The sequence below is a fragment of the Portunus trituberculatus genome, chromosome 47, assembly GCF_017591435.1.
Source record: "Portunus trituberculatus isolate SZX2019 chromosome 47, ASM1759143v1, whole genome shotgun sequence".
Lineage (NCBI taxonomy): Eukaryota > Metazoa > Arthropoda > Malacostraca > Decapoda > Portunidae > Portunus > Portunus trituberculatus.
Window position 1 is genome coordinate 12,114,439 of NC_059301.1, and position 22,542 is coordinate 12,136,980.

The 22,542-nt window shown below is 39.1% G+C and overlaps 1 protein-coding gene across 2 annotated transcripts; it reads right to left on the reverse strand.

Moving 5' to 3' along the window:
- Nucleotides 1–7,060: 7,060 nt before the first annotated feature.
- On the reverse strand, nucleotides 7,061–21,683 carry LOC123520569 (RING finger protein unkempt homolog). 2 transcript variants are annotated; one of them, XM_045282956.1, is made up of 14 exons: nucleotides 21,584–21,683; nucleotides 21,269–21,478; nucleotides 19,433–19,588; nucleotides 18,841–18,968; nucleotides 18,226–18,361; nucleotides 17,773–17,975; nucleotides 16,905–17,068; nucleotides 16,050–16,497; nucleotides 11,610–11,732; nucleotides 11,076–11,233; nucleotides 10,730–10,942; nucleotides 10,344–10,457; nucleotides 9,887–10,057; nucleotides 7,061–7,706 (listed from the first exon to the last, which is right to left on the reverse strand). In XM_045282956.1, the coding sequence occupies exons 1-14, from the start codon at nucleotides 21,670–21,672 to the stop codon at nucleotides 7,647–7,649; spliced, it is 2,373 nt and encodes a 790-aa protein (XP_045138891.1). In that variant the 5' UTR covers nucleotides 21,673–21,683; the 3' UTR covers nucleotides 7,061–7,646. The 2 variants fall into 2 exon arrangements, with proteins under 2 accessions (XP_045138891.1, XP_045138890.1); XM_045282955.1 differs by having other exon boundaries at nucleotides 19,370–19,588.
- Between the last annotated feature and the right edge of the window lie 859 nt (nucleotides 21,684–22,542).

A 22,542-nucleotide genomic window follows, 5' to 3' on the forward strand; every position in this document is an offset into this window, starting at 1 on the left:
CATTCACAAAACCAGATCCACTACACTCATTCTTGTTCAAACCAGACAACGTTGAACGTAGATAAAATAGACCTCACCCCATCCTCAACCCCACATCCCTGTGCCAACTCTCCATCCTGCATTATTATGACCGCAAGTGTACGTCACACGCACACGTTTACACATGTGCAAGAGAGAGAGAGAGAGAGAGAGAGAGAGAGAGAGAGAGAGAGAGAGAGAGAGAGAGAGAGAGAGTTTTTTTAAGAAAACTAGTCATTTCATTACGTAAACGGATGTCCGAATGACATCAAAGGCCACATATTCGTTATCAGATTACATAAAAAGAAAAAAAAAATAAATAAATGTAAATATATAGTTAAAACTTTGACTACCAATGGCTCCAGAACTATATACTTCTTTTTTGTATATTTTCCTATACGTTTTTGTCGCGGGAAAACTATGTATCATGCAAAAACGTATAGGAAAATATACAAAAAAGAAGTATATAGTTCTGGAGCCATTGGTAGTCAAAGTTTTAACTATATATTTACATTTATTTATTTTTTTTTCTTTTTATGTAATCTGATAACGAATATGTGGCCTTTGATGTCATTCGGACATCCGTTTACGTAATGAAATCTTTTTTTTCTCCTTTAATCATTTTGTGTCATGTCTTTTTTTTTTTTCCCTTTTAATCATGCTAAACTTGCACCACGTTGTGTTAAGCCCGAGGGAAGTCAGAACTATCATGTTTTAAATATTCAGTACTCCTGAATGATTAGTTCTAAAAATAACGACAAAGAAGTGATGACGCAGAAAATCGTGTCATGACTCATTTAGCTGGGGAAAGTTTCCTTCTCAGGCGGCGTATGCTCAGGCGATCAGCTGAGCATCCACACTCATGGGTTGCTCACTGCTCAGGTCATAGGGAACACAGGTCACAGCGCTCGCTGGGTCGGATTAAGCATCTTTGCCTGCTAGTAAGCAGGTGTGCTTCACTCAGATAACAACTGAGTCAGCGAGTAGTCACTATTTTCCTAGGGCAAAGGATGGGATGTCACTTATATATCGGCTAATAACTATAATGAATAAGTGAAACGAACAGAACATTCTTTATGTCCATTTTCTTGAAATCTCTTGATGCTGATTGTTTGGGAGACGACTTGAGGCCATTACGGGTTACCAGTACACTGGTCATAGGTCAGATTCAAAACACGTACTGTACAATGCAGTAGATTGTTTTCTTATCCACCCATGGCTGCCCATCTATTCTATATTTCCCTCTTTAAATAGACTTATAACATCTGACCGACACTGCATTCTTCTGAACTCAGTACTGTATAAGCGGCGAGGTTCAAGTGAACACAAAGGTTGCCGGAGAGAGAGAGAGAGAGAGAGAGAGAGAGAGAGAGAACGTGTGGTGTTCAGTGTGTGTGGGTGCGTGTGTTTGAGCGTCTGAGATGTAAATGATAAAGATGCGGAGGCTGTTTAGGGTTATAACACTAAAGCGCCGAGTGAAGTACGTGAGGTGAACGCCAGTACAGGACTTGACGGAACTCTGAATGGCAAGAGTCACTCAGCTCGCAGAAATCAATATTTCATCTCTTACTTGCCAAAGACTATATATATATTTTTTAAGGGATCTGTCGTTTCTCTGACAACACCTCACGAATTATCATCGTTGATTTAATTTCCCTTGTATTCAATTCGAAAAAGGGAGGCAAAAGACGCTAGCTGTGACCTTGCAGAAATTAGACTAGAAACAATACATTTGTAGGTCTACCGGCAACAGAGAGAGAGAGAGAGAGAGAGAGAGAGAGAGAGAGAGAGAGAGAGAGAGAGAGAGAGAGAGAGAGAGAGTTTCCTTTGTACTTTGTTCTTCCCATTCGAAATTAGTGAGTAGAGGCTACTGCGTTGAATATAATAAGGGGCAAATTGATGTAATATAAAAAGAGCAATTACGCAATTAGGCGTTACACACCCGCAAACATTGTGCAAGTAATATAGCAAATCCTTTTGAACAGATATAATAGTATTAGAATTTGAGTCAGAATAATTCGTTAAGTATTATGCCACTATTAGCTGCATTGTATTATCTGTACTATTGGTGTATCACCCCCACCATCTCCATCACTTACTACTACTACTACTACTGGCGGCAGTGATGGTGGCATTAGTGCTAGTGCAGCCGTAGCAACTTGACTAAAGCGGCTTGCAGGTGTAATTTAGCGAGCTTGGTGTCCGCCGGCGGGTTCAAGGCCACGTCTTGAGGTTAAACACGGACAACCGTCCACCGCAAGACTGAGAAGGGAGGGATCCGACTAAGGAGTAATGCTTAGAGAGGAATGTGAATGACGTTGGTTTGCGGTAATTTTACAGTTTAGAGAGAGTACTGGTATTGATTATCCATGGCGAGAGTTGTTGATATGAAGGGAGATAGGTTTGGCAACGTAGCCTGAGATGTGACACCAACGCAAACATATTCCCGAGGAAAGTGCTGGTCGTCTCGCCCCGCGCTGCGTGGCTACTCAAGTAGAGAGAGAGAGAGAGAGAGAGAGAGAGAGATTAAACGTTTCGGCATCATATTTAGTCTCGACCTTATTTTAAACAGGTCCTTATAGAAGCTATTCGGAAAATTTTAAGGGTGTGTTTCATGATTCTAGTGATGGTCTAGCAAGAACTGTGCGTGATTAATGGATAAACCCCTTATGGGAAATCAATTAATCATATTTTAAAATTCCTATTGAGAGAGAGAGAGAGAGAGAGAGAGAGAGAGATGAATGAATGAACGCCAGGTAACCGCCCTACGCTCTACGCCACTTGGCATACATACAATCCTACAACTCATCTTTTTTCCTTATTGTATCCTATCGTTTCGTACACATGCCCCACCCATTGTCTCGACTGCTTAACTTTGTTTAATCAGTACAGTTTTAACCTGGGCAATGGAATTTCAGTTATAACTATTACTAGGAGAAATCTGAACGCAGTTCGTGACACTTCAATCAGTTAGTTGTCAATGGAAGAATACGGCACTTTAGCGACATAATGAAGGTCTTTCGTAACTTCATTCTCATGATAACGGGTGTATATGAATTCTATTAATTGTCTTTCATACTTAAGTGACTCATTTTTTTTTCTATTTCCTATTGTTATAACTATTACTGAGGAACAAGCAAAACTCTTCAAAAGATGTATAGTAATTTATTGGTTGCCATTGTTAGAGCAGGTATACTGACTCACCAAGTGAATTTATCAGTTCTAAATATATTAAAATATATTTTAGCCAGCTAAAAAAAGTTTATTTTATTTCTTAAAACACAATCACTTTACCTTTCACATAGTTACCATAACTATACCACTCAAATTTTACACTTCATTGATGTAGAAAAATGGAATTCCAGCTCTCAACTTAGCATATTACAGTAGTCTCACATTTGTGCAAAAATAGATATTTAAAAAACCTAGAGGCCAACTGAGACCTGGACACCAGAACTGACACCATAGTAGTACATGTGGCAAACCACTGCAGCCACAGACCTTTGTGTAAAGCATCACTTCTGGACAGACTTTCTGAGAAGTCTTTGTCCTCAGCTGTTCAGAAGGAACAAAACAGATAATTCACCTAACATAAAATAACTATCTACGAGTATAAATAACAAATATCTAAACATATACATATATATATATAACCTGTTCCCTATGACACTATGAAAAGCATCATATGCCACTATAAGTTTCTTCAAAAGACCAATCGCAAAATTACAAATATCAAGTAAAAATTGAATTAACACAGAATATCAGCGGTTCATATTTGAGAAGGGAAAAATCATGATGTTTTAACCAATGCAGAGGAATAAAAAAAAATGTCATTAAAAATATATAGTAACATGTTTGCATACAATCAGGGGTGAGGTAAAGTTGTTTCTTATGCCACAATCACCTTCACCTGTGCTGTTGAAGATGTACCCCCAGGCAGGCTACTCTTGCTGTCTTCCCGCTCACTTGCTTAACAGCCTGAACAACACCTTTTAATGCAGATCTTAAATGTATCACAACATATTTATCAGTCAGAACATCAAACTAAACACTGCAATAGCTTAGAAACTGAGCCCCATTGTTTTAAGCGACAGCACACACACACACAGAGAGAGAGAGAGAGAGAGAGAGAGAGAGAGAGAGAGAGAGAGAGAGAGAGAGAGAGAGAGAGAGAGAGAGAGAGAGAGAGAGAGAGAGAGAGAGAGAGAGAGAGAGAGAGAGAGAGAGAGAGAGAGAGAGAGAGAGAGAGAGAGAGAGAGAGAAACAATTTGACTTCGTGGCTCTAGAGGTGGCTTATTACTATTCTTAGCTATATGGTTACTGTTGAGTAGACTAAATAACATTCCTCTTGTACAGGAAATATTTAACATGTTACCAGTTACATATTGCATGGATGATACTTATTTCTTCTATAATATCGTTTCTTATAGGTGGAAAAAAAAAAAAAAAAAAAAAAAAAATCATCTGCTTACTCTTGAGCTTTCAATTATTGCTTCCCATCCAGTAAGTGTTGCAGGAGTAAATTTAATCTACTCTTAATTTTCAACCACATGATAAGTTTCTTTACTTAACCTCAACATTTCTAAAGTACTATATGGCTGCCATTCTCTCCTCACACAACCAAAATGTAAGAGAAATACATAAATTTTACTGCTATTTTAAATGCCTCTAGGTTTGTAATCTAGGTAATGTGAGACAGAGAGAGAGAGAGAGAGAGAGAGAGAGAGAGAGAGAGAGAGAGAGAGAGAGAGAGAGAGAGAGAGAGAGAGAGAGAGAGAGAGAGAGAGAGAGAGAGAGAGAGAGAGAGAGAGCACAAGAAATGTATGACATCTGATAGCAGACATTCTAGTGTAAGACCTCCATCATATAAATCTTTAGGGCCAATGTGCCATAAGCTGATGACAATGTTATGCCACCACAAAACTACATATTCAAGAATCTAAGGAATTCATAATTGCTACAATTATTTAAAATTCATTTGAGAAAACCACAATTATCTGTTTGTGAGATAAAAGTATTCATCTGGGTAACATTTGAAATGTGGCCTATAATACAATAGTACTGATCATATCACTTACAGCATTGCATATAAAACATGAGGATGACAGGGCCACTGTTGTACGATACACAAACACAGACTGACAAGTGCATCTTTCAATAAGTAACTCAAGTTTAACTCAAACAACTTACTGATAACATTCTTGTGTCTAGATGACAAATTATAAGACAACTGATATCAAGAGCCTTTTGCAATCTGGTGATTAACCAAAAAAAAAAAATTTATTCTTAAAAATACCAGTATCTGGTATTGTTATGTGAACACAGAAAACCTAAATATCACAGCACCAAACCTAAAGCTTATAAAGAATACTTAAGTTACATTATACACAGCACTAGTGAAGTGAAAAGTACTGGTCAAAATAGAGGTTCCTTGTACAAAATTTCACTTGGTGCAGTAAGGGAGAGGCTAACCCAGTAATGAGGGCAGAAAACGTCATGATATACAACCACCATAGAATCAGCTGCATGTACCACTTCATGTGCAGACTGGGCAGTTGAGCAGTCACAGGTGAACCACATGGAGGCAGGTCACGGTGTAGCAACAATTTAATAACATTTAACAAGGAGAGGTCCACTACCATCACCTGGTGAGGCTGGATGGCACCTACCGGCCTTATGGGCCTCTAATACTTCAGGTGTTGGTGGCATACCTAACACCTACGTTCCCTCTAAAGTCACACACAATGAATGAGGGGGTGGCTTGGGTTTTTTAAACACCTGACTGTACCAAAATATTATAGCTGACTCTTAGTACACAACAGCAGCTTTGAACTGCACTAAAAATTATGCATACAAAATAAGTTGTTCCTTTTGTTTCAATCTCACATTAAACCTGAACAGAGAGCAAGCGCAATGACTCTTTTTATCACAAGCGGGAACTTAGATATTATCTTGTACATGAGAAAGACCAACAGTAGAGGCTAGTGGGAGGTCTTCAACATTGCAATGGTGGTGGCTCACAAACAGGCTAGACCTGTCTCTTCACATCAACACAAACATGAACACCATACAAGATCCTAATGAACTTTAAATTTACACTTGTATGAAAAGGTAAAAAAATAACACCATATAAATAATGTAAAACCTGCAGGTAAAAAACACATCAATCTGGTTGCTGAACAATAGGTCAGCCAAGTATTTTGTTCCCTTGGCAATGTTCCATAATAAAAAAAAAAAAAAAAAAAAAAAAAAAAAAAAAAAAAAAAAACCAGACTGGACTATATTGAGAGGCGGGGTCCCTCTCACTGCCCTGCCCTGACACCCAGTGCTCCATGAAGCTCACAGCACACCACTGATCCTGCAGCCTAAACAAAGCTGCCACCAGGAGAGCCCCTCACCCAAAACAAGTATTGCATCTACCTAAATACTCCTATGCTGCACAGGCAGCTTCATCAATATATCACTATTAGTTAAATTGGAAAATCCTAAATATACATAAGTCAAAACATTGGCTCTTAGTCTTTACATCTGTCCTTAACAATGTGTTGCTGAATCTAGGATCTGAGACAAGGGAGGGACTGTCAGGCCATCCATGTAAACCTGCAACCACTCCCCCTCATGCTATAATTTTAAGTTATATAAAAAACTGTTTTACTATTTCTAGGAAATATAAATATTGATCTCATTATCTAATAATTGATTTTGATTACAATTACAATAAAAAATTCTATATAAGATATACAGAAACGTCTATTAAGAAACTTTATTTTGGTAGTTTTGAACATAGGGACACGGAGGTGCCAGATTAAAATCATACCAGTTGTTGTGCCCCACACTCAGCACCTTGGGCAGGACTAGCCACACGGGGCACTCATAGCTACCTCCTCAAATGCCACAAACACTAACTTCTTTACCTTCAACAAGAATTCTCTGCCAGTTATGGTTGACATTACCAATATATATATATATATATATATATATATATATATATATATATATATATATATATATATATATATATATTATTTATTATATAATGATGGATATGTGTGTTTACAAAATAGTCTACAGCTGTACGTCTGCAACTGTAAAATTTAATACTGGAATTGAGTACAAAATGAGCAAAGGTGCTCTTCCCTGGCAATGGGTGTGGTAAACAAGTGAGGGCTGGTCACCTCTGGCACACACACAACATGACACACACACGAATGTGGGCAAATCATTCTATGCTAATGAGACTTTCATTGTTGCATTCTTTGTACTGAGTCAGTCATCAGAACATCACCGGGGAAGGGAGAGAGGATGAGGGCAAAAAAGTCACCTCTCTCAAAACCCTCCTTTCATTACAAGTATCTAAACCTAACCCATTTCTGTAATGGAAAATGATATATATGCTGAGATTATCTTTGCAGCCGCATTGAGGCTTGATTAACAACTCTTCACCAAGTTATGATGACACAAGCAGGAGCAAATTATTGTAAAACCTGGCATAAAGTCTAAAATGTCTGAGGTTTGGTATCATAGACCAACAAATCACTGGATGTTCTCCTTAAGGATTGACCTAAGAGAAGATTTCCTCCTGCAGATGGCAACAATATGGAGGCTGGAGCCCTGTCTTCACTCTACACTTACCACGCATTGCTATTCCCAGGCCATTGTTCACTCTTGTTTCCATAATTATTTATTACCTGTAAGAAACAAAAATGGTTAAATTTTTCTTTTAAAAGTTAGTTTCAAGAAAAGACATTGCTATGGAATACTGAACAAGTACAAAAAATGCTTTTCATGCTATTCCTCCCCACATGATACTGTATTGCAGGAAGACCCTGAGTGTGGTGAAAGTAATAGTCATAAAAGAACATTTTATGCCACTACCAAATATTAAAAAATCAAGATAATTTGGAGAGAGAGAGAGAGAGAGAGAGAGAGAGAGAGAGAGAGAGAGAGAGAGAGAGAGAGAGAGAGAGAGAGAGAGAGAGAGAGAGAGAGAGAGAGAATTATGAAACAGTTCTTCCATGATAATTGTACCTACAGAAGCAACCAATGAGTAGTCACTGATTATTTGCTTTACTGAATCACATAACAGTCCAGTTTATGGTGGTATCAAAACAGGAAAGGCAAGCAGTACATGTTGGCTGTGTGTGTGTGTGTGTGTGTGTGTGTGTGTGTGTGTGTGTGTGTGTGTCTTCCCTGCAGCACATGATGGCAACCCTCACCTTGACATTAGACGGCTGAAGGAGTGAGGTAGGATGTCACTGTTTCACTGGCAACTCACGACTTACCACACATTAATCTTTTTGTTTACTTTTCCTAAAAAATAAGAAAAAAAACACCTTGCTCCTGATGAGTAGGAAACTACCTTGAATCATGGCAGTGCATAGAGTAAATATTTCTTAAAATTATATTTCTGATGCTGCTGGCATTTGTGCCCAAGCAGAGGTTGGCGGTGGTAACCATCACCTGGTGGAACATGCTGTTAGTGGATGTGTAGGAAGGAAGACATTATCTAAGACAAAACAGAATCTTGGCAGTGGGTCTAGAGTTGCCTTTTGAAAGCATGTATTACCTCAGATAATATTCTCCAGCTTACACAGCCACTAGCTGTGTACTCAGGCAGGTCACAGCTACCATCAGGAGTCCCTTCACCCTTTGCTTGGACGGCGAGGCAAATGGGCAAGCCTCTTAATGTGTAGCCCCTGTTCACCTAGCAGTAAATAGGTACGGGATGTAACTCGAGGGGTTGTGGCCTCGCTTTCCCGGTGTGTGGAGTGTGTTGTGGTCTCTGTCCTACCTGAAGATCGGTCTATGAGCTCTGAGCTCGCTCCGTAATGGGGAAGACTGGCTGGGTGACCAGCAGGCGACCGAGGAGGTGAAGATCAACAATTTCATTACTACAGATGTCTGCTCTATGCAGTGCCATGATTCAAGGTATTTCTGTGTCATCAGAAGCTAGTTTTCACTTGTTTTGTATGAAAGGTAAACAAAATGAGAATAATGCATGGTAAGTTGTGAGTTGCCAGTGGAACAGTGACATCCCATCTCACTCCTTCAGCCATCTGATGTCAAGTTGAGGGTTGCCATCATGTGTTGCACGGAAGACAATGGATGGATGACACACACACACACACACACACACACACACACACACACACACACACACACACACACACACACACACACACACACACACACACAACCAACATGCACCACTTGCCTGTCCCATTTTGATACCACCATAAACTGAACTGGTAAGTGTTTCAGTAAGGCAAATAGTCAGTGGCTACTCATTTGGGCACTACAGTATACTATACATCTTGCTTTTTATGTTTCCCTACCACTGAGAAATACTACAAAATGAGAGACCTAAATGGTTCCAATATCAATTTAACTTTAACAATTGTATGTTCATAAAATCTATAAATGTAATCTCTATTGTGACAGTTAACTGCAACAAACTTCCCTACCATCTATGTATGTGTTTGTAATCACCACAACTACAATAACCATTCATGAATTCCCTTTTTCTTTTACTGGCCAAGCTGGAAGAAGCTCTAAAAGACTGGAGGTGTTCTTAACTAGTCCAAACTGACAATTGGTATTAGGTGGTCTTTAGAAAAATTTAGCTACAAAGGTAGTCTTCAAATGTTCTTCCAATAGAACCAGTCAGTCCTTTCTACCAATATAAGAAATCCTTATCTTTAAAAATAATTATTTACTATCAATTTATTTGATGTGAAGATCTTTTCTATGGCTAAATTCCACCATTTAATCACAAAATGTTTCACAACAAAGCAAAGTTCAACACCACCTAAGAAATGTGATGCCATGGCATAAAGAGATAGTGATTAAACTCAAGAACATCACTTACTTTATCTACAGTATCTAAATCTTGCCTAAGTTGACTTTGAAGTGCTTTTAGAGTGTGAAGTGGGAGTTTCTCCAGTTCTGTGTGAGGATGGAGAGCTTGCACGTAAGGTCCTAAGCGGCCAGCACGTAAATCCTCAATTTCCTTTTGCTGTGCAGCAATCTTGGCCACATACTGCAATGTGGAGATAATAGATTAATGGGTGAGGTACTGCAGGATTTCTTCAATTTTTATTCTTTTCATTATTCAGTGGAGAGGATGGATTAATGGGTGAGGTATTGCAGGATTTCTTCAATTTTTATTCATTTCATTACTCAATCATTCATCTATTAATTAAATGACCCAAAGACTCACCTTGTTATATTTAGCTACAAAAGATATATAGCACAAGCTTTCTAAAAAGTTGATTCAGAACAAAAAGTTAGACAATGAAATTATTTGAAAGTAAAAAGTAGTGTACCTCCTCTTTGGTCTGCTCAGCCAGTTTGTGCTTCCTGGTGGCCTCATCTGCTTCTTTCCTCCAGGCTTCACAGGCAGTGCGGGCCTGTGCAATGCCCTCCTCCCAGGAAGCAAGCTGTGCAGGAAAGAGTAACACAGAACTAATCTATAAATTGTTGGTAAAAATAAAACTAGACTAATACTTTGTAAATTTATGGTAAAGGTAACAGTAGATGAATGTTACATATATCTAAGGTACAGGTAGACTCCAATGATGAGAGCAGTTATGTTCCATATGAATTGTTTGTATGGCCAATATAAGAACTTAAGACATTAATAAAGCCTGCACTCTTTCATTAGATATCACACATTTGCCACTATGGAAACAAAAGCAGTGATCAGTCCTACCTTCGCTCTGTTGGTGACCAGTTCTTCTCTCAGGCGCTGGATCTCTGATGGGCCTGAGTTGTTTGCTGCATTAAAGGGAGCAACCAAAGGAGACTGGGAGAGAGGATTGGCAAGATGGTTACGATTATGTGGAGACATGTTGGACGTCAAGTCAAAGAGACCACCTCCACTCATTTTGCTTACACCATTTGCTCCAAGGAATGCTGCTGTTCCCTGATGGAGATCCAAGGCACAGTGTTATTTGGGGATACTAAAAAAGGCTAGAAAATCACTGTAATGTATTATAGCTACAGTCAGCCAACATAAAGGGTTAAGAGGAAAGCAGTAAGGCATCTCTGTAACTTACTTGGTCTAAAGAATTTTCCCGATGTAGTGATGACTGGAAGAATGAGTGTGTAAAGGCTGGGGAAGATGTAGAGGGTGAGGGATTGGTGATAAGGCCACCTGATCGCTCCTGAAAGCTTGATCCAGGAATGTTGACTGGGGCGCTGGATCCAAGTAGACCTGAGAGTGTCATCAATGCCCATAAGTTTGCTTACAACTACAATAACACAATAACAAAAGCATATTATACTAAAGTTGACAGCTGTTTGCACTTTTACAATACAATTTTGTTACTTTTTCAATCAACTCTGGAAAGGTGGCTGGAGAGTTGAGGCGGTTACTGCTTGCTGCCAACACCCGGACACCAGGGTTTTTACAGCTGATGGTTATTTGAGGTAAGTGTGTGTTCCCTCTGAGTAATTATGCTGGTAATATCAATGAGGTGAGCTGGTGTTTCTTTAGTGAGGCACCCTGAACAATGAAATCTCTTATCTCACTTATATAAAATCAGCCTGAATGTAAATTAAAATACAAAAAACAAAGAATTGTAGTTTACCTGAGTTAGCAAAGCTTGACGATATAGAATTATTTAATGAATTGCTTTCATTTTCTAGTTCCCTATCTAAAGAGGCAGCAATGTTGAGAGGTTCATCCAAGTTTAAGTCTTCCAGGGCACTTCCTGTTGGGAGAAACACAAGGTAATGTCAAGTCATAAAACAATAACCACACATGTACGAATATGTGCTGGACAAGAAAAACAAAAACAAAAGAATTCTTCAAAAACATTAAACAATCAAGAATGGAAATGTATACAGGAAAAATAAACTTAGAATAAGATGTTTATGAACTGAAGAAAAAAAATACTTAAAGCCACAAATAAAGAAAATAAGTAATCATAATAAACAATGTACTGAAACACTAATAATTTGAATTAAAAATATTCTACTTTGACAAGCCACATTACTTAACACTGAAAGGTCTAAATTTCTAATATCATACTCATTTCTTTTTTCCCCATTGTGGCATCTCCTGTTCAGCTCCTTCATGTATTACTTTAAACATCAAGAATGAATTTACTCCTTTTATATCCTTTTCTTTAATGTTGGCAATTGTATTTACCTAGTTGTATTGTACAGGGTTTGAGTGGGGCTCATAGTGCCCTGTCTCCGTATCTCCATTTATCTGATTTTTCCTTAAAGTTATGCACATTGTGTGCTATAACAACTTCATTATCAAATGCATTCCATTTTTCCACTGTTCTGTGTGGAAAACGGTATTTTCCAATATCCTTCACATACTGCCGCATCCTGAGCTTTTTATGCCCTCTTGTCCTTCCATCTTTTTCTGTCAACAGCACCAGGTCTTCTTTGTCTATCTTTACAATATCATTTACTATTTTATACATTGTTATTAGGTCCCCATGTTCTCTTCTATCTTGTGAGGTTGGCAGTCCATTTCCTTCAGTCGTTCTTCATCTGTGAGATCCTTTAATTCTGGCACCATCTTCGTAACAATCTTCTGTATCCTTTCCATTTTCTTGTATCTTTTTTAGAGCTCGGAGACTATACCACTGCTGCATATTCCAGCCATGGGCATATAATGCTTGTGATGATATTTTTCATCATATCTTTATCCATGTAATGAAATGCCACTCTTATATTAGTCAACATTTTATGATAGTCCAAATATCTTGCTTATGTGTTTTTTCAGGGCTCAAATTTTCCTGTATGATCACTCCCAGATCTTTTTCCTCTTTAGTCTTCATTATTTGTTCCTGTCCCATCACAATAGTTCCATACTGGTCTTCTCTTACTCTTTCCTAGTTCCATTATGAGACATTTCTTGGCATTAAACTCCAATTTCCACTTCCTGCTCCACTCACAGATCTTGTTTATATCTTTCTGCAACAGCAGAAAGTCCTCTATGGTTTTGATAACTCCTAGCAGCTTTGCATAATCAGCAAATAAATTTTTATAACTGTTTATCCCAATGTGAATGTCGTTTGCATAAATCTGAAACATAATGGGGGCTACACTTACACTTGTGGCACTCCACTAATTACTTTATCCCAAGATGAGTATATATCTCTGATCACAGTTCTCATTTCCCTATCCTTCAAATAGTCTCTTGTCCATTCGATCGAAAGTCCACACAGTCCTCCTATGTTCTCTAGTTTCCTATATTTCCAGCTCTTATGTCACATGATCACTTTTTCCCATTAGACTAAGGTATTGTACGCTATGTGTGTGTGTGTGTATTTACCTAGTTGTATGTTACAGGGTTCGAGTGGGGCTCATAGTGACCTGTCTCCATATCTACATTTATCTAACTTCTTAAATTTGCACACACTTTCTGCTATTACAATTTCTTCACTTAATCTATTCCAGATGTCTACCATCCTATGTGGAAAACTGAACTTCTTGATATTCCTATGACACTGACTTTTCGTGATTTTCTTGGAATGTCCTCTTGTTTGTCTGTCTCCCTGCTCCATCAGTGTTACCAGGTCTTGTCTATCTATCTTCTCTATACGGTTTACTAACTTATACATCATTATTAAGTCTCCTCTTTCCTGTCTATCCTTCAAAGTTGGTAGCTCCATCTCCTTCAGTCTTTCTTCATAGGGAAAATCTTTTATTTCAGGGACCATCTTTGTAGCTGCCCTTTGTATCCTTTCTAGTTTCTTGATATCTTTCTGCCTATATGGCAACCATACCACTGCTGCATATTCTAGTCTAGGTCTTATCATAGTGGTTAATATCTTTTTCATCATACTTTTATCCATGTAATTGAATGCTACCCTGATGTTCGTAAGTATCCTGTATGTTGAAGCAAATAATCCATTTATATGTCTTTCTGGAGTCAGGATGTCTTGTATAATCACTCCCAGGTCTTTCTCTTCTCTTCTTTTCATTATAATCTCTTCTCCCATTTTATATTCCCATGTAGGTCTTCTATTACTTTTACCCATTTCCATTACATGGCATTTCTTAGTATTAAATTATAATTTCCACTTCTAGCTCCATCTCCAGATCTTATCAATATCTTTCTGTAATTCCATATAATCATTTTGTTTCTTTATAACTCTCAAAAGCTTGGCTTCATCTGCAAACAAATTTATGTAGCTACTCAATCCTCTTGTATATCGTTGACATATATTTGGAACATTATTGGTGCCCACACCGAACCCTGTGGAACGTCACTGGTTACAGTGCTCCAACTTGATGGTGTATCTCTTAACACTATCCTCATTTTCCTATCTGTTAAGTAATCTGTCATTCAATTTAAGATATTTCCTTTAATTCCCTCCATGTGTTCTATTTTCCATAGGAGTCTTCTGTGTGGTACTGTCAAAAGCCTTTTTAATGTCTAGATACACTGTATCCACCCATCAATCTTGTTAATGTGTTTCTCCGGTGACAAAGTGTTTTGCACGGTTACTCCTAAGTCTTTCTCCTCATTGGTCTCTTTAATTTTCTTATCACCCAGCCTGTAATCCCAGTTTGGTCTGTATCTACTTCTTCCCATTTTCATAACATGGGTCTTGTCTATATTAAATTCCATCTGCCACTCTTTACTCCACTCATATATTTTATCAAGATCTTCCTGTAACTTGTTACAATCTTCCACATTCTTTACTCTCCTCATAATTTTAGTATCGTGCAAACATGTTCATATAACTGTCAATTCCTACTGGCATATCATTAACATAAATCAAAAACATGATGGGACCCAGCACTGACCCTTGTGGAACTCCACTGGTTACCTTCTTCCACTCGGACTTCCTTCCTCTCACCACTGTTCTCATTTCTCTTCCCATTAAGTAATTTTCCATCCATTTTGCTAGTTTATCATTTACTCCTCCAGTCATCTTTAGTTTCCACATCAGTCTATTGTGTGGTACTTTATCAAAGGCCTTTTTCTAGTCCAGGTAGATAGCATCCACCCATCCCTCTCTATGTTGTAGTATGTCAGTCACTCTTGAATAATGTGTGTATTTACCTAATTGTAACATACGGGAAAAGAGCTATGCTCGTACTGTCCCGTCTCCATATCTACTAATGTCCAGCTTTTTCTTAAAATCATGAATATTCCTTGCGTTGACCACTTCCACGTCTAAACTATTCCATGCTTCCACCCTTCTATGAGGGAAGCTATATTTTTTCACATCTCTCCTATAAGTGGCCATTTTTAGTTTTTTCCCATGCCCTCTCGACATTCTTTCATTCCACATACACAGATCTTCCCTATCCATTTTTCCATGCCAATCATCACTCTGTATATTGCTATCAGGTCTCCCTTTCTTCTGTTTTCCAGGGTCGGAAGTTGCATTCTTTTCAGTCTGTCTTCATAAGTCAAATCTCTTAAGTCAGGCACCATTTTTGTTGCAGCCCTCTGTACTTTCTCTAGTTTCCTTATGTGTTTCTTTAAGTTCGAGCCCACTGTATTGTTGCATATTCAAGCCTCGGTCTTATCATTGCAGTAATTATTTTCTTCATCATTTCTTCATCTAAATATACGAACGCCACTCTTATGTTCCTCAATAAGTTCAATACTTCTCCAATTATTTTGTTTATATGTCTCTCTGGCGATAGGTCATTGGTAATTGTCACCCCAAGGTCTTTTTCTTCATGACTGGTTTTATGTCTTCATTTCCTATCTTGTACATACTCCTGATTCTTCTTTCACTCTTGCCAAACTCTAATTTTCTTGCATTTTGTCGTGTTGAACTCCATTTGCCATGTACAGCTCCATTTCCATATTCTGTCCAAGTCTTCCTGGAGTAGTTCGCAATCTTTGTCACATCTCACTTTTCTTAACAATTTTGCATCGTCTGCAAATAGGCTCACATAACTGGACACCCCATCCACCATGTCATTTATGTGTGTGTGTGTGTGTGTGTGTGTGTGTGTGTGTGTGTGTGTGTGTGTGTGTGTGTGTGTGTGTGTGTGTGTGTGTGTGTGTCCACTTTAGAACAACATAATGCCCTACTTACCCACTACAGACTCCACAGTATCACTGGTGGGATAGAATGGTGGAGCAAGAGGTGACACAGTGGAGGAGAGGCTGGAGGGCAGAGAGGAGACATAAGAAGAGGAAGGCAAGCTGATGGAGAGGCTGACTGATGGGTGGTGATGGTTGCCAGGCAGCACACTGGGCATGAAGAGACCCTGCCTGCGTTTGTTCTTTTCCTGGATATCCAGAGTAGGATCATTTTCAATGGCTGCCAGCTGCTTCTTAAATTGAGATTCCCGGTCTTCCCTTTCTGATCCTGGTGCTTTGTGGTAGGAACCAAGGACTCCTCCAAAGGTGCCACTCAGACCCAAAGAGTCTGTTGGCCCCCCCTGCAGGGTGTTGCCACTAAAATGGCGTGGCTTGCTGCCGATGGGTGCTAGGGGCTGGGAATGATTTGGGCCGTTGCCAAATACCGAGTCGTTGTTGCACTGTGAAGCAACACAATGCAATTAATGACAGAAAAAAATCCCCATTAGATTAGCTACATATGAGAATGATGGACATCTCCAAATACATTATTATTACCATCAGAATATTTGCTGTCCAAAATCAGGTCAGCCTTTTGCTCATTAAATAAACAGAATAGCAAATGGAAATTTATAGAACTAAAATCAATGCAATAGTCATCAATATGTTGCTGAAGGATAAATAAGTGGTTGTGGAACCAAGAGAGAGAGAGAGAGAGAGAGAGAGAGAGAGAGAGAGAGAGAGAGAGAGAGAGAGAGAGAGAGAGAGAGAGAGAGATTTTTAGATCAACTGTGAATAGCAGTGAGGACAAATCAGTGACTACATTGGAAATATGATGGTCTGCAATGAGGTGTAAGATGTGACTCACATTGGATGCCTTGGTGGTCATAGCAATGGTGGTGTTGGTGGAGGATGAGGTACTGGTGCCTGGAAGTGGCGGAGTGTCTGGCAGAGCGGATTGTAAAATATCTGCTAAACTTGTTCCTATACAATTCTCACTGGCAGCTGTCTCTCTCACTAAAGTCATCTCCTCTGAAATAGTGAAGACACAAATTGGTAAATGCAATTAATATCCAATGAAAGTAGCTAAGTTGCCCTAAATGTTACCAGCACCATATATGCCACAATTATATAGTAGTATCACATCACTAAATATAAATATGTTGACTATTTCTGTTGGATAAGTTTTCACACAAAAATATAATATAAAAAATGAAATACAACTAACAAATCATTGTAGCAGTTATTTGTATCACATTCAACATTTACCAGTGCTTCAGTGAACATTTTTTTCCCTAAATTTTTGTTGACCTTGGTCTAATAATAAGAATAACCATAATAAATATACAAATAAATAAAAATGTTGCAGAATGTGGTCTTTTGAGTTTATCTGGTATTAAGAGGCAAGATACAATACATTTTTACATAATTCCACCAACTCTACCAAATTAAAAGTCCCCCCGTAGCATATAAAGCAACCAGTCAAGTCTAAGGAGAAGGAGGATAGCCAAAATTCATGGATCGCTGAGGTACAGTGGAACCAAATGCTTGGGGGTCAAGGGGACCCGGAGAGAACTGGTTCAAATCCTGGCCAGGGTCTGAAAGAAAGAAGGACTTCGACTCTGGATAACTGTTCCCTAATGAATGAGCTTTCCGATAGGCGGTACCCCCAAAAAAACCCTCCTTTAGACCATAAATTCCCATGAAAAGCCCATATTGTGTAAATGAAAACATACGGTCTAGATGAGCAAAGGCACAGAAGGCCCCTCGGGGACAGTAGCCATTCTGCTGGATGTCGTTGCATTTGGTAGACTTGTAAATCTCTGGGTGGAACTGCTGCTCAGTGCGAGTGTGACAGTACTGGCAGGCGTCTCCGTTGTCACAGTTGCCTGGCTCACCCCACTCGTCCCCATGCTTAACATTGGGACATGCTGTGGACCTGCCCGGGGATAAAGAATAATAGTGCTTTAGACAACCACTCTATTCTACATGAAGGCAGCAAGAAAAGACAGCTACTCAAATGCTGACTGCAATACTGTTAAAAGCTGTGATGAGCACAAAAACATGGAGAGGATGCACACGTGAAATGCAAGTCTTGAACGTCTTGCAGAGAGAGAGAGAGAGAGAGAGAGAGAGAGAGAGAGAGAGAGAGAGAGAGAGAGAGAGAGAGAGAGAGAATCTTGTCTTACCTATATTTACACTTTTTTGGAGATCTTCTTCTATCCCTAGAGTTGTGGTATTGAGGACAAGCATATCCTTGCCGACATAACCTAGGAGGCCTTTTACATTGCTCTGTTTTGTAATTTGCTAAAACATAACTAGTATCTGAAAAAGAATAAAAAAAAAATTTCAACCTTTGTCATCCATCCATTTCAAACATAATCACACCATAGAAAATGTTCATGTCAACAATGTTTAAGAACTCTCCACTCACACCATCAATTTAAAACTGTGAAAAACTTTTGTATCTGAAACATATAAAAGAAAAGTGTGGTGGACAAAGTACAATTGTAATAACAATAACACAGTGCAAGGTAACCAGATGTATTTACTATTACTTGATCTCCAATGTCATTTTCCTTTTAAGTCATGTACAAAAAAGTACATTTTTCACTCACAAATACATATACAAATGCATATCAACATTTCTCTGAGGATTTTGCATTTACTTTAATGTCAAAGTTGTAGACTATTCAAATGCAATGGCTTTAAGATGCACACATAGTCCTAACTCTGAAAAAACAAATAAATAAAAAAGGGTTTAATTTCTTGGAAGTGGTGGGAAGCAGGGTACAGTGACTCACCCTGCCACTTGGGGTCATCGTTCACCATATTCCGCTCCTTGTCTAGATTGTTTGGGCCACTACCATTTAGACCTTCGTGGTCCATTAGCTCCAGTGCTTGTAGCTCCCGAATGTCATACACTGGAGGCCTGTCAGGAGCCAGGCACCAAGAGAAAATAACATGAAGCAAAGACGTTTTTTTTTTTTTATAGAATACTTTCAATTTTTAACAAAATCATCTTCATTAATGTTCAAGATTTGTACTCATTACTATACTAATAGTATATATCACAGGTCAATAGTAAAACCTCCTCCTAATATGTTAAGTACACTTAGATTAAATTAAAGTGAATGTACTGAGCAAATAAATACTATGTAATGAAGGATACAAAATAGCTTTAGAAGAATTGTTATACATCAAGAATAACTCCAGAGATAACGGCACTAGTGCATGACACCTGTGTACAAGAAACACTGGCCTGTCTGTCTTCTACAAACAATGGCTGGGAATGAGGTTTTACTGACGACACACAACACTGGCACTGGAGACCTGGGGAGACTGGTGAAAGTAGTTGTTCCAGCACCACCCACATGCCCCGCGCAGGAGACCCACCTGACGTCCTCCACGCCGTGGGCAAAGGCACAGTGTGGCCCATTCTTGACACACATGCCCCGAGAGTCAGTGTCATGCACACACATCCCGGTCTTGTAGTACCTCAGGTGATACCGACGCTCTGTGTCACCAGCCGTGCGATGCAAGTATGGGCACCTGCCATCAAACAGTGATTAGTGGTTAAATAATGATCAGAAAACCAAGTACATGCATGGTATGGTTATATCAAATAATCTAAAATATCCAAGTGGAGTATGTGGAACAGACTAGAGGATGTTAAAGAGAAACCCACCAGATAAGGAGAGAAGACTTATGGATGCAATGCAGGAATGGTGGTGGTGGTGATGTAAAAGAAGATGCAGAAGACAGACTAAGATGGAGATACATGATCTTATGCGGTGACTACCTTATGGGGACAGACCAAAGAAAACAATTTCCCAATAGGGTTATATCCTGTAAAAAAGTAATTAGTACAAGATTGGTATTGTCATTAGAGTTCCATGAACAGTGGCAGAGGTTTGCTAAAAAAATGATCTGTATGGTGTGTTTGCTAAGTATACACAGTCAACAGATAATTTTCTGCTTAAATATTCTGAATATTTTCAAAAAGTGAGACTATAAATAAACATCAATTAAATTCTGTTAAGCAAGCCAAAGATATCATACTGTGTATACTTGATTTTTACTGAAAAGTGATATGATAAGTTACCCACTATAATGAAGTGAGGGAAACAATGCAGCACACCATGTCATGCCTTCTTGGGTGATGATTATTGTGATCATTATTGCTACACAAAAGATGCTGAGGGTATGAATGTATCATCTATCTTTGAGGTATCGTGAAAAAACAAACAAATACTATAACATTTAAGGTAGCAAGCCCTTACCAGATTGGGAGATTGACTTATCTATGGTTTATCAAGAGATATCTGAGATTCAATCAGTCCTGACTGAGTGTTACAGTTACAAGCATAAACTATTCAATGCATTGCTGAATTAACCCACTACACTGACTATAATGCTATTCTAATGAACTACAACATGCTTATTAAAACACAAAATATTGTTTTACTACAGCATTAGATTGAATTAATCTAAATAAATCTAATTAGGATTATTGGGTTGGTACATCTCGGTATATATTCTTGATGCTGGGCCTTCGCTCAACAACCCCGAAACACTGTCTCCATTATCCTGCAATATCTTCCTGTCAAAAAATACAACCTAATAGGAAACCCTCAGTTGGTACAAGTAGGCCCGCCACTGCAGGCAATGAACCGCAATATAAGAGAGAATACAATACAAAGGAAGGCCATGACAAAAGTAATCATCCTGGATCGCATCACTGCAGAACCGATAATAAATAAACAGATAAAGACGGGGCAGCATAGATATAGGAAGTCTTACGGCGGTGGAGGGAAGAGCGGGGGCACGGTGGGAGGGAGGGACGCGGCACCTGTCTTCGCTTTGTTTACATACACACCCACTCCTGCTCGGGGCCCTTTGTCCCTTACTTTGACTATATAAACCACACTATTCCACACACACCCTCCCAAATACACCATCTGGACACCTTGAGTCCTACCCAGGAATTCTGAGCACAAAATAATGAGAAACGAAGTAATAACACGGAATAATAAGGTAGAATAAGGATGGCTGAGGCGTCCACTCCCGTACTCCATAATCTCCGCCCCTAATAACGCCCCCTTCCCAGCACACCAGCAACACATATCCTCGCTAACGCCCTGTCTGGATGTGTTGGATCATTGACTGTCATCGAGAAGAATCACGATCGAAAAATATAGTGTAAATAAAGCGTAATACGGTGTTACTCACTCATCCCCGTCAGGACAGATGCCCGTGTTTTCGTCAAATTTGTTACAATAAGTATCCGCTGAGTAATTTAACGTGCCATCTCTTCTTCTAATGGGTCTTCTTCGCCGCTGATTCAAAAAGTGCCAGTGGAAACACGTGTATGGGCGGTGCTGCGTGCACTTGTGTTGCAGGAAGAGGCTGCACTGCTCCACTCGGAACTCTTTCAAATATCTGCGGAAAACAAGCGAGTAAATTAATTCAAGCCACTATATTAACAATTTTCTGCGTTTCCGTCACTCAGTCACATTCAGTACAAACACGATCACCGTCTCGTACGTATAATGAATAGGTTTTTCTGTCTGCGGAGCCCATAACGCCTTACTGTCCTGAGCCTTCATTTTGTTTGTTTTCGTGGCGCCGCGCATGTCCCCCGCGCATCCTGACGTCACTCTCCCCTGACGTAGGGATGTGTCAGTGCAATATCTACGTTGTTTGAACATTTACTAAACTTATTTATCTTCTGTATTATTTCCCATCGGGTCAGAATGTTTAAACTTCTGTCATTAATACATCAGAGTTGCTCACATTTCCTGCCAAGACTGCACATATCTATTGACAAATTATGTGGATCAGCAACGATTATTTGCTCGAAACGTTCACTAGCATCAACTTTTACATATGGATATTGAAAGTGCGTGTCTAACCTTCTATCTAGCCTTATATTAGTACAGTTTAAGAGTCTATTGAAGGAGCTAGAGAAATATTGATTCCACTATCGAAATGGCGGGAAGGGACACATAGGCCTACCTGATCAGTAAGCTTTATGTTACTGTTATTCATATAGCAATATTATACCATCATATTATCAGCATTACCTCCGCGCCTCTCTAGCTGCACGAGCGTGGCATATCAGAGCACACATTCTTGGCGACAGTGAGGTAGGTTATTGTGCGTAAAAGACGGGACGGAACAAGCAGCACATTGAATTCTTGCCAGATACATCCACCAGAATTACTGCTTGCTGATTTTTACGAAATGTTCTAGTAAAAATGAGACAAAAATCGGTAAAGACCCGTTTTTAAGCAACGTATACCAGTGTCTAGAAATAGCTTATATATGTGACCGATGTATAACAATGGTATTATAACGGTAGTCTATTAATATATACTGTAACTCCCCCCATAACCTCCTCAGAGTTCAAAGGGTACATAGCTGCGTCACTTCCTACTTCCGAGCCTCGCCGCTGGCCTGCTGCTAGGGTGTGTGTGTGTGTGTGTGTGTGTGTGAAGGGGCGC